Raw genomic sequence first — 13,763 nt, 5'->3', positions numbered from 1 at the left:
CTCCACAGAATGCATATTCTCTTTCTACTGAATGGATGCCATTTTGATATTGACTGCTTGCTGTAATGCACTATGGCCATCTAATGGTAAGGTCTGCAATTAAAAGTCATTGAGTTGTTCTATGTCTTGACGTATATTACACTTTGATAACTCCTTGACTTCTTTTACCATTCATCACTGACATGCACTTGATAATTTGTGACTGAAGTGTATAATGTGGTGATCTGTAAACATATATCAGAACTAAATACAGTTAATACTTCAGGTAAAATTAAAGTCATAATTCTACATAAATTTTTTGCCTGCTGATTTGATTGACACTGAACTGGTAGATGAGAAATTTCTTCAAACACAACAACTATTTTTTTGTCTTTATATGCTCACCAATTATTGCTTGCAACTGTGAATTTGATAATTTCATCTAAAGATATATGAATAAAAATATATTGAATATTATTTAACTAGTCATGTGGCACAGTCATTATGAAAACAGTTGTATACATTAATATCTATTACAAAAACAATATTTGTCACAAAACTTCTAGGTACAACTCGAATTCTCTTCTAAAATTTATTGCCAAAGTATGTTACATTATTTCAAACATGTAATAGCAAGAAAACTAACAAAATATAATTACATAAAATACACAAAAAAATATTATTTTAATAAAAACAGCTGAAACTGGACGGATTTTATGCATATACTTTCAACTCTAGATAACCTATGTTTAATACAAATCCACGAAGTAAACATATAAATCAGTAAGTTCTAGCACAACTCATTCTCAGTCACCCTTCACTTGATGGAGGAGCACTGGATTGGGAAAACTTTATGACAACAAGATGCTTTACGAAGCTGATAACATATATCAATCAAAAACACACAATACTTTTTAAATTATCTTACAGAAAAATAATTGGAAGATATTGCTATTTCTTCTAGTTAAGAGTTGTATATGTGTTATAACAAGGAACTTTACTGGTACAAGGCACATGCACAAATTAAAATACAGTTTTATTTGTCACTCCAATCACCCCTAACCCCAACCATGTGACACATACGATATGGAGACAATACTCAACAAGATTTTGATCAGTTTGCAACTATATTATTCTTTACAGCTGAACAAAATTATTTTACTGTAGTAAAAATTTCGATTATATGCTTCATGAACTCCACCAACATGCACGCCAACACACACACACACATTCATATGTGATTTTACAGCATAAAATGCATTAAACTAGTAGTGTGTCCAAGTGGTTAGCCACCCTATGTTGTAGTTGAGTGCATTTAATCTTAGTTTAAGTTCAAATTTTGCATGAATAGGCTACTTGTGACTGGACCTACAGTTTTAAAGTGAGATGCGAACCACTATATGCCTCCACAGGTTACTGAACCTGGGACTCCTTGATTACAAGTTGACAGTATTATCGCTACACCATCACAGAGGGCCTAGATGTTTATATTAAAACACAGTGTAAGTAATGTTCTACGTTTACGTACCCCTAGCATCCATTGTTTTCAACATGTTGGTTTGCATGATTACAGCTTTCTGATGTAGATATGCAGTTATTTTAGTCTAACCCATATCAAAACTTACCACGATTATCTTTGTCATTGTGTAAAAATATTTAACAGGTTTTAAAACACTGGGATTATCTTTGTCATTGTGTAAAAATATTTAACAGATTTTAAAACACTGGGCTTAGAACACGTTCTGATACAGTTAAAAGTAGAATTCTATGTTATAGCTCTAAAATATATTCAATTCACTTTAGAGTGAGTATCAAAAAACATGTGCACATTATTAAAAAATAAACAGAAAATTAAATGGAAAAGTTATAATGAAATAAACATCTTTTCATGGAAAGAATCATTCCTAAAATAATCTTGTTCAGTCATTTGATAAAGCAAGCTCAAAATAAATAATAAAAATATTTTCCAAAATACTGATAATTGCCCATGAGAACACTACACTGTACACAACAAACTCGTATATCAGAAAGAAGTAATAAGGTCAGTTAGTAGTAATATCAACGATAATAGAAGAAAACAACTGGTGTTGATAATGTATTGAAATCTTCAGCCACAAGCTGACAATTGTCGAGACAAATGCAACTCAGAACAAGAGTGTGTAATGCAAATGTAATATGCTGCACCTCATTATTTACAAAATTCTTTAAATATCAAATGTACAAGAACAGGAACCATGAGATTGTCATTGAACTGCTGCAACTCAACCTAAAATGTTTTATGAACAAAACGGGGGTCTAATTCCATCTCCATAATTACAAGAGATGGTCATGAAGAGAAAAGCTTGTCAATTGTCAAGTAAGGGTTAATGATACTTTATTGGAATCATTTTGTTACTTTCTGTTAAGAGGAAAAATGGTTTCACTGTTGACTATTCTATTCTTGTCAACCATTTTTAAAAAAAACTTTTCTAGACATGTATAAACCCCCCAGTTTACCATCATTAACCCAAGTCATTGTTAAACAATGAAAACAAAAGATCTACAAAATTTAGCTGACACCGAATACTCAATCAGTCTTTATACATTTCCTAGCACACATCAACAATATTAACACACTATTTACACTGTATGAATAATTGTATCTATATATGCATATATAAAGTCATTCAAACAAAACAAACTATAAAATAAAGTTAAGATTCAGTATGATAAAGTATCCAATGCAATAACATAATTACAAGTACTAACCATCAATGAGATTTTTCTACAGCACAACCACATGGTGATATATGTAAAATTGAACAACAAAAAAGCACAACCATAAACAGCTGCAAGTTTTCCAGATCAGGTTTTAAATCCTTTTAAAACATTCATGGAGAAATTACTTATTAAGCAATATAAATACATATAATATCAGAATAAAAGTTAACAAGATCTATATATTAGTGTTGTTAATATTAAGCAACAAAGCCCACCTTGCCAAAGAAGGAAGAACAGTTACCAACAATAAACAAAGATAAGCAAGAAAGAACACAATGACCACAAGCCTGCTAATATTGTTCCCTCTCACAGTCAGTCTACATAAAGATTACAAAAGGTGCAAAAACAATACTGCAGTGTCAGTGTACACATCATGCATAAACAACTAAATACATATAAAATAATAAATTTTGCCTGTTCGCTAGAATAAGCAAAGTAATACAGATCTGCATCAACGTGATGACACGAATAAAAAAAAATTTAAAAAAAAGAGAGAACTTTAGTCAAAGTTGAAATTAGGCAAGAAACATAAGTCTTTAAGGGAACACTTGCCTCTGGGTTTATACTTGAGGTGCTCTTCTATGTACTGACAAGGGCAGCGGGCCATTATGCAATGTCTAGGAGGGACGGGTGGCAGGGTCGGGGAGGTCCCTCCTCTATCGTGCACATCTATCGAGAGGTCTAGGTGATGGCGGACAAACTCTTTGGCCCACCTCTGTGAGTAGCGAAGGTACAGCATTTCAGCTCGCTCCTGGTAAAGACAGAATACACCCACCACCTTACTTAAGATGCAATGACACCATTCTTACTACACTGTTTTACTACTAAGCAACATACAAGTAACAAAAGAGAAAGTTGCAGTTTCACACGGCAGTGGCAATATTCATTCAAATATGAACAGCATCCACCCTTGATCATTATATGCATATTGGAAATCAGTACTCTATCAGTATTGGCCAATATTGGCATGTTGGTGTATTTCATTGATTTGTTACTGGCTGATATTGATAGTGTACTGATTAGCCTGTACATACTGCGTATAATATCTTACATGTAAGTTGACCCCAACTATCCTACTCACAAAGAAGCACTAACATAGTTGACAAAGCACCTGCATCTAAGGCTTGACCATTCACTGCATGACTAAATAAAAACAATATGCTAGAGGTTAACTGCAAAGACAAATGCTACTTGACGCAATGAGTAGTTTTGAAATACATGTTGTATTACAGCTACTGGAAGTCAGTTTCATATCTGAAAACTTGAAGAGCTTCTAATGGACTATCAGGCATGAATTTAAAGCAGCAAAAACACGTACAGACACAAAACAGAAACTACATCTTTCTCCATTGTCACTGAAACAGAACATAGTTAATTCAAAGTAGTGCAAAAACTGAAAATCCAAGTTAGATATTATCTTGCTTCTACTGTTTTCCTGATAATGAACACTATAATTGTAGAAACAACTGAAAGTTAATTGAAAGCAAAACAAGTATGACATGTACTCATCTATGCACTGGAGGAAAAGTCATATATATATATATATAATCAATGTTAATAATTTTTAATTTGTTCTCTTCTAGTCACACAGAAGCAGCATTCTCGTGTATATAATTTCTTACAAACATGACTTCGCAGGCTGCTCAGGAATATGAGCAATATATCATAACCTACCTAACAATTAGTATTTTAACAATATTTTCCTGAGAATATTTCCCCACATAAAGTAAAGTGCTCCACTGTGCCTTGCCCTATGCTATGAAGGGGGTGTGGAGTTAGGGTCCCACACTTTTTTGATCACGGCCACAGGTGGGGGTGATGTAATCAGCACCGAGCCCCTGGCCACCTCTACCCAAGTTTCTTCCAGGTATCCACTTTATACGATGGGTGAGTGCTGGAGCTGCTTGAACAGGTTACAAAAATCCCAGTGGTCCCCGAGATTGAACCCAGGTCTCTCATGGTAGATGTTCTAACAACTGAGCTACCGGTGGCTCTTATTTGTCCACATATTCTTGATAAAATGTTCAGACAGAATCAATGATTTGAATTATATGTACCTTCAGACACTTTACAAAAATCTAGATATGTGAGCAGAAGAAAAAAGTTAATGATGGGCAATGGGGGAGTTCAACAGACATACTATTTTCCAGTTTCACAAATGAATGCGTAGGAAACACAATCATATACCCATATATGTAAAATGTAATGCAGACATAATGGCAGAATGCACTTTGGTGAATTTTCCCAACATCACTGCTTCATAATAAGAAAAGTATTAAAAAGTACTTACAAGTGGTTTTGTTTCCAATACACGAAGTTTCAGCCCCAATTCCTAGCCCTTCCTCAAGCTTTCCAAAAAGTTTAAAATGTTACATAAATTGTTTAAATGCTAAAAAGCTTATAAGGATAGAATAGAAAAGTGGAAGGATTGAAGATAAACTCTTTAATGTTTATAAATATCCTGAACAACAATAAACTATTACAGTGTTCAAGTATATTTCCTATTACAGTGTTCAAGTATATTTCCTTTTTCGCTGAAACTTCTACATGTGTTCAAGTAACTGTATTGGACCAATCAATCTTTCAGTACATTATAATGAAATCTGTTTCTACTGACAATGCTGCTTCTCCCCTACCTGGCTTCTTTTCCTCCGTAACTGAAGTGCATTTTGTTGCTTTTATACTGAACGATTTTGGATACCACAGTATTATTGTAGGATATGGAGAACAGTAGAAGAAGGAGTCCAGAATGTGAAGTATTAAGTTGGTTATATTTACAACAGTACATTGAAACCATGATTTTATGTTTTCCAGTAGCCTGCGGCTGAAGTATACTTATAATACAGAAGATGCATTATCTGAGAATATTTTATAATGCATGGTTTCTTGGGATCAGGATGGTTAAGAACATAAAATCAAAGTTACACTGTATTACCCTGTACAGCATGCCAAGAAAAATAAGATAACTCTCTACACAAAAATTCACAGAAAATGTTAAGTTGTATACAGTGTGCAATGAAACTTCTGTAGATGTGATATTCCCTGCGGAAGACCTCATACCAGAAAGAATAGGGAATTAGAGATGAGCCAATACCAAAGTTGGTGTATCAGTAATCACCCAATACCAGTAGTATTGGAAAATGATTGGATTGATTGCACAGTAAGGCTAATCGGGACTAGACCTACAGTTTAAAGTGGGATTCGAACCACTATGTGCCTCAACCGGGTAGGTATTGGAAAATATGTTACAATTTATTCACTAATATCGGTTGATACTTTTCCAGATTGAGTACTATTTCACGAGGTCCACTCAAATACCATGTGATGCTTTCAAGAGTCTAATTATCTCGGAATTATTCAAAATACTAAATTTTCATTTATTTAGCACTAGTATTACATGAAAATGGATTTTATGATCAAATAACAGGCATTTTAAAAATTTTGGTGTAATTCTTGAATATTTTAAAGCAAAACTCGCATGTCATTGCACATTAATAATAATGAATATTTTGAAAAAAAAAGTTTTTATTCTTACAGTTATTTAAGCATCATTTTGTGAGAATTGGAAGGAATGTAGGCATTGCTATAAGTAATGATTCAAAGTGGTATCGGTTCAGCCCTAGAAATTACCATATTTGCACATGTATAATGTGCACGCTGGTCTCTCATGGTTAAAAGTGACACACAATTATATCTCATATATAATGTGCAGTGCAATCCATGATCAAGAAATGGCTTTCTTAGTTGTAGGTCATAAAGCTGTTGGTATGAAGATCAAGAGTGAATGACATCACACCTGTTCACCTGTTGCTATGGGGACCAAGAGGAGAATATCCTCATGCAAACAATAAGTCACCAACTCATGCCACCTCCACCCCTCTCCCGCCACTGCGTTTAGCATCCCAAAGCATTCACTCTTTAACCACCTTGTTTATTCCCAAAGCATTCACTCTTTAACCACCTTGTTTATTCTGTAATACGTAGTAGAAAGCGAGATCAAAATTACGTTATGGATTTGCAATGCTCAGGAAGGTATTTTCTATTATTTCTTGCCTAACAAATACCGCAGATACGCATCCCATGTGACGGAGGTGAGCTGCTTTTCTTGGAATACTGTTGCTATATTCAGCAACTGCAGAATTTAAGCTTTACAATGATATATAACATGATAGGGTTCCGAAAACATGAAAAATCAATGCATGTGTCACAAAATTATGGAATGACCCTGTACGGTTTCACGTTGGCTGTCCGAATTATTCCATGCATAATACGCACTACAGTTTTTGGGGGCAAAAATTCTTGAAAAAAGTGCAGATTATACATAAGTAAATATGGTATATAATTACAATATAGAAATATCACTCCTATATAAGACTAAGAACATGTTGAGGCTAAGTACTTAATCTACAGCTTTCTCTGTACAAAAGATAAGGATAACTAGTAGAAATAGGAAAAATAGTAATATTAGTTCCAAAATTAACATTTGGAACAGGAATGTAAATATAGAATACGAATATTCTTAATGAAAGATAGAGGGTTGCCTTGAAACCCATGTCATAACATTACATTAATAACATGGGTTTCAAGGCAAGTTAATGATATACTGCATGCAAGCTTATCTATTTAAAGGAGACAGCATTTTTGCTTAATGCTGTGTGCTGACAGACAGTGGAAGCAATTTCACTAAAAAAAAAAAAAAAAAAATTAGGAAATTCAGTTGTGATTTTACCACATCAATTAGAAAACAAAGCTAAATTAAAATTAAGAGAAGATCAACATATGGATTCAAAACAGTACAATATACAAAATGTATAGTCATATATAAATACACTGTTATATTTGCATGAAGCTACTTTACGAAATTATTTTTAAAATTTGTGAAAACACACTTGGTGGAACATGATCCATAGTGCAAAATTCATAGTATTTTTTATTTTAATATATCACATTACTTGGGTTGTGCTGCTAAACTACTTTTCGAATCTTTTAAAATACTGATAATAAAAATAAAAGATGCGGAAATTTATAAATAACAATGACACATATTATTCTGCACAATATATCTTGCCAGTACTGTAATAGTTATTGCTAATTATATGCCTTACTTATCTGATACATTATATACAATGTTTACATAAAACAAGTAATTTGTTATGTACCATTTGAAAAAGTATACGATGCTTTGTATGTCTCTTGTAAACAGTAATAACAGTAAAACAAACTTCTGGAAGTTGACAAGTATTTCCTTAAGGGAGTTATTTATAAATTAATATGTCATTCACTAATCTAGATCATATATACATTTTGTAAAGGAGTATGACTATCAAACATTTCCTAGCATTAGCTAATATGTAGTTTAACTTTTACACAACTATACATGTGAAGTTTCAACTGCTTCTCAGACACTTACGCATGTGTTGGTAATTCTACAATGGGTACGATCTGGCGTGATCGATATCTGCATATCTCATAAACTGGCCAAGTCATTACGTTGCACTTCCACAAAAGCTACTATTTCTGATACATCTATTTGGCTAACAGTTCTGATACATCTATTTGGCTAACAGTTACTGCTATAAGAGACAAGACTATTTCCTTCAATCTAATCCCCTCTCCCGACACCACGATGTGCAGCAAGGACAAAAAGCATGCCTATCTTTACGTGGCTTATTACGCAGGTATTCCTCTATGTACTGGCAAGGGCATAATGCAGAATAAAGATGGCGTGGATTTACAGGATTTCCACCTTCCTCGTCAATTGTCCAGTCCAAACGCCGGCGTAAAAAGTCCTTTCCCCAACGCTGTAGGTACCTTAGCAAAACTTGCTCCCCTCTTATCTGGAAGGGCAATGGCATGGCATTCCAACATTAATCTCACGATGTATTATTTATAAAAAAAAAAAAGAAAGAAAAAAAAAGGACAGCACAAAAGGTTAAAAAAATATATGAAAGTTTGTGAAGAAATTGTTTTCATTTTATGCTATCAGAAAGATTATCAAGATAAAAACCAAACAATGAAATTAAGGCTGAGCCAATACCATTTTGAACGGATTTCCAGCGATACCAATATCGATACTTGAAATTATCAATAATTAAAATTTGTTCAAAATAAAAAGGAAGTTTGCATTTTGCATAATTTCCAGGATAATTAAACTCCGCGAACATGTCACATGGCATTTGTACAGATCCCGAGATAGACAAATATACCGGAAAAGCATCGGCTGGTATCGGTAGATGAATTCCTACTGATACTTTTTGATACTGATACATCAGCATCAGTATCGGCTCAGCCCTAATTGAAAGACATTATTATAACAATTATAATCTTTTGATTACTAAATTCTACTCCATACAGCAACTTCAACATTGGATTGTAGGGATGGGCTGATATGGAATGTAAGAACTGATAAAAGATTTGCCAAGAGAGATAATGAATACAGTACAGAATCTTGATTTTACGTTTCTTAGGGGACAAAGATGAAAAAAATTAAAATACAGGAAAAATGTCAAATTTGGGAACAAAATCACGGTTCTTACATATACTGAAAAATTTACTTAACAAAATTAGGGTATATTAATTATATCATTACATTCATAAATAGGGTAGCTATAATTTTTTTTTTTATTATGAAACTCCCCGACATTTCCAGGCTTTCCAGTCCAAAAATGATTTTTTCCAGACGTATTTATTATCATGATTTTTGCTTTTGCTTTTCAATTAATTACACAGGTCCGTTAATTATCATGAATGAATATTCACTTTCACCCCTTTTTTAACCTTTAGCTGCAGAACGGTCAAAATTTCAACCACCACATGTGAACACCGTAATGCTGGATGGTCGATATTTTGACCAGCAGTGCATGGCAGAAATTAACATGCAATTTCTTAAAAAAAAAACTACACACAATATTTCAGTTCTGTCTCTTTTGATCTTTAGTATACATATGCAGGTATGACATAATCGAATTTCAAAACAATATATCTATTGTTACTACTATTAACACGCGAAGTTTGAAAAAGTCCTTTGTTTCCCTTTGTTACCGCCATATTATTCTGGGATAGATTTCTTAAAGTGGCTATAACTTGAAAACTACTGCATCATTTTTAAACATTTTAAATTCTACAAGGAAGAATGAGTAAAAAGCAACATTTTAAGCAGCGTCCGACCATTAAGGATTCAAGGGGGACGCGGGGCCAAAGGCCCGATTGTCAAAATTTGCAACGACCACCTGTTAGCAATATGGCAGTAATGGGGCTGTTCATTGCCCAACTTTTCCGCTAGAGACGCCACCCCTGTTGTGTCCCTAAAGAATTTCGTTCGTCATCTGGCTGCCCTAAGCTTTACATTGGAGCGCGATAAGATGGCAAACATAATTTTCAACGAAGGTAAGAATTTCTCATGTAAATCTATAGCAAAAATGTGTTTAGCAAATCTTTACAATTATGTAGCAATTCATAAGTTACCGAAAATTACATTCTCCTGAATATAAGAATTAATATATTAACCTTTTGGGACCCAAGCATCTGGATCGAGATACCCAAATGTAACCCTCACGGTCCCAAGCATCTTGATCGAGATGCTGTGTCAAGGTCGTAGTTTTTACGTTATAACGTTTCTATTTTTGGCTAGAATTTCGATTTTTTTTATATTGTTCCTAACACATGTATTTAACAGAAATGTTTCTTTGCATTTTTTTTGTCTTCATGGAAATGGAGGGCAAACAGCGGGAAAAGGGACTTCTCTTTTGCGTCTCTTTTCAAGGGAAAATTTTTGCCGACAAAGGAAGACCGGCTTTGTTGTTCTAAAGCAATGCTTTTCACTCCCGCCTGTTAACTGCATTCGAAGGAAGCTTGTTTATCAGTATCCGATGTCAAAATGAAAGTTTTCCGTGAGGGCGCAAGCAGGGGGTGGGGGTGGGGGGAGCGGGAAGACTGGTTGTTGAATCTGCATTGTGAGAATGGAATTTCGAGGCACGCTGAAGGAAACCTTTGTTTTTTTAGCACAAGTGTCCACAAGTTGCGACAGGGGTTAACCTGCATTGTCTAAAAATAGAATTTCAAGCAGCTGCAAGAATCGACGCTCATTTTTCACTGCGTTCTAGCTTTTCGTCCCTGAATGTTGTGCGTAGGTGTCGTTTTGTGCCCAAGTGCGAGGACATTTTTTGGGTGAAGTGACAATTTTTTAAAATAATTTTTGGGGTTTTTCTCCCTTCCCCTCCATATATACACCAAATTTGCATAAATTTTGGATTTTGTGCATTTTGACATTTTTTTCGGGGGGGAGGGGGAAACACCATTTTTTTAAAGAAAAGTATTTTTGAGGAGTTTACCCCCCTTTCCCCCTCCACATGTGATTCATTCTGCGTACAACGGTATATCGTTCATATCTCCAGGGCAAATAGTCTCTGAGCTAAAGTCATTTCAAGGTACCACTGCATTCCTTTTTGGGGGTATAACTCACGTTACTTTGGTCATATGATAATAATGCAAATATTTATGTGTTCCTTACATGTCACCGATCATTTCCATGTGCATGTCGACACTGTCATGTTTTTTTTTCTTGGGGTGGAGGAGGGGGAACTCCATTTTTTCTCCGAAATTTTGGAATTTTGAGAGTTAGCCCCTCCCCACCGCCACATATACGCCGAATTTGCTTAAATTTTATATAGTCTGAATCTCTGGTTCAATCCGCGTACAACGGTATGTCACTCATCTCTCTAGGGCAATTAGCCTCCGATCTACACTCATTTAATTGAAACTCTGCATTTTGCTCAAAATCGCCTTGGGCATCAAGGGGGTACATATGAAAATGGTCTTGAGCACCAAAAGGTTAAAGCGCAATGGCAGGGTAGCTCGGACGGGCTAAATATAGTATGTTTATGAACAAGAGCACAAAACTTGATGTAATTTGGGTTATCCCTAGCTGCCATGGGTCGAAAATACAAAAAAAATAAAAAAATTTACACTATGCTTTGTTTCTTTCTTGTTGCGAGTATGTGTAATTCAACGGGGGAAGTATGGTTCGGAAAACTCTCCAAATTATAAAGAAAAATGTATTAAGTACGTAAGTGCAGTATATATTTATTATAATACACTATGACCTATCTGTTAATTTAATATTTGTATTAAGCAAACATTTTCCCCTCGTATTTTCATCCTTTTTTTCTTTGGTTACAACAATTTTAAAATTATAATTCCTGTAAGTAAGAAAGTAGTAGAGATTGCAAGATATGAAACATAATATATATATATATCTTCTCAATAAATGTGCATGTATAAATCAGAGAACCGGATATACTAGCCATGAGGAAAAGTATGATATCATGTAAAAAAATGAGTCAGTTATTAATAACAACTATAAAAATAAAGTACAGTTGCATGGAATTATTATGGGTTTTTCTTTACCAGATTCACAAGAAAAAAGCACTTAAAATGTGAAAATTGCAAGTGACGTAAACAGGTGCTATGCAAATTTTAAGTTTCCATATCTTTTCTGTTGTTGACTATAGTCTTATTAAAATTCTTAGTTTCACCTGACATAATTTCTGAGGTTAAGATGAAATTAAACTTGCAATTTAATGTAATAGCAGCACGTTCAGCATCAAATTTCCCATGTATTTAAATGGTTGAACAATTGCCCATCAAAAGCGTGGGGACACAACAGGGATGCTGCAACCAACAATAGTTTGCTTTGACCTCGCCCATTAACATGCCATTTCTTGAAAACTACACATTATATTTCAGTTCTGTCTCTTTTGTTCATTAGCTTTCATCTAAATGTATGATATACACAAATTACAAAACAATACATCCATTGTTACTATTATTAACAAGCGCAAGGAGTGGAATTACAAGAACAGAATCCAGAAGTGGAAATGAACCACTTCTTCATTTTGCAACGTTTTCTTTTGTAAACTCTAAAATGCACGTAAATTCAAGATATCTGCAAAATTCCCTGACATTACCAGCTTTTCCAGATACATAGTAACTCTGATAAAAATAACATAATGAAAAATTGTGCACAGAGTTCTAAACTACTTAAATATCAAACTGGTCAAATTACAGAAATTTTATATGATACGTGGAGGAATCAAAAAGTAATGCCGCCTCGTATATATTTTCTTGTAATGTGTAGCACGTTGTTAATGTGTTATTACTATGTGATATATTAGACCTTCGCTAACACTTGTGTACTTTATGTTTCAGATTGACTGAAGGAAGGCATGGATTTGAGGCATAAACAAAGAGCTGTGATTGAGTTCTTGACAAAAGAGGGTTGCCCCCTGTAGAAATTCATAGGAGGTTAACAAATGTCTATGGGGACACTGTAGTGGACGTGAGCAATGTCAGATGTTGTGCAAAGAGGTTCAACGAAGGATATTGCAAATAAAACTCGCAGCGGACGTCAATCAACATCACTGACGGAGGACAAGAAATGCCGGGCAGATGAATTGATTCGTCAGGATCGGTGCATCACAATCGAGGAGTTGACAGCTGCACTTAACGTGTCTTATGGGTCTTCTCAGGTCTTAGTGTCTGTGACTTAGGATACAACAAAGTGTGTGCTAAGTGGGTTCCCAAAGAACTGACCTCAGACATGCACACTAGGCATGAGGAAGTGTCGCAAGAGCTCATGGCCGTGTTTGAAGCACATCAGAACGACTTTTTCAAACATTGGGTCACTGGAGGTGAAACATGGGCATATATGTATGACCCAGAGAGTAAAGTGCAATCGATGCAATGGTACCATAGTGGTTCTCCACTTCCCAAAAAATTCAAGTCTGCAAGATCAACGCAGATAGTGATGACATGGTGCAGACAACAAACTCCAGAGTTTTGCCAACATGGATTTGACACCCGGGTTCAACGTTGGAGTAGATGCATTGAACTGAACAGTGATTATGTGGAACAGTAGGCATATGTAGAAGGGGCTTCAGGCTTCACTATGATGTATAGGTTATCAGGCTTCACTATGATGTATAGGTTATCTTCATCGATGCATTATTGAAGATCTGGGATGGCAA

General features: G+C 34.8%; 1 protein-coding gene across 3 annotated transcripts in view; it reads right to left on the bottom strand.

Annotated features, from left to right (window-relative positions):
* Positions 1 to 557: 557 nt before the first annotated feature.
* Positions 558 to 13,763, bottom strand: part of LOC146000932 (transmembrane protein 268) — a 51,600-nt gene continuing 38,394 nt past the window's right edge. The window contains exons 7-8 of one of the 3 annotated variants that reach the window (XR_014443516.1): positions 6,701 to 8,576; positions 3,347 to 6,665 (exon numbers count right to left, since the gene is read on the bottom strand). Coding sequence is in view for 2 of the 3 variants with exons in the window: in XM_083138408.1 (XP_082994534.1) it covers positions 3,239 to 3,490 (252 nt within the window). In the remaining variant the exon portion in view is untranslated. Of the gene's footprint in view, positions 8,577 to 13,763 lie in introns of all 3 variants that reach the window. The other 2 variants (XM_083138408.1, XM_083138409.1) reach the window with 2 other exon arrangements.

This window comes from Lepisma saccharinum, chromosome 1 (assembly GCF_977018435.1).
Source record: "Lepisma saccharinum chromosome 1, izLepSacc3.1, whole genome shotgun sequence".
In the NCBI taxonomy this organism is placed as follows: Eukaryota; Metazoa; Arthropoda; class Insecta; order Zygentoma; family Lepismatidae; genus Lepisma; species Lepisma saccharinum.
Note: the sequence above shows the minus strand (reverse complement) of the source record. Positions and strands in the feature narration are given on the sequence as shown.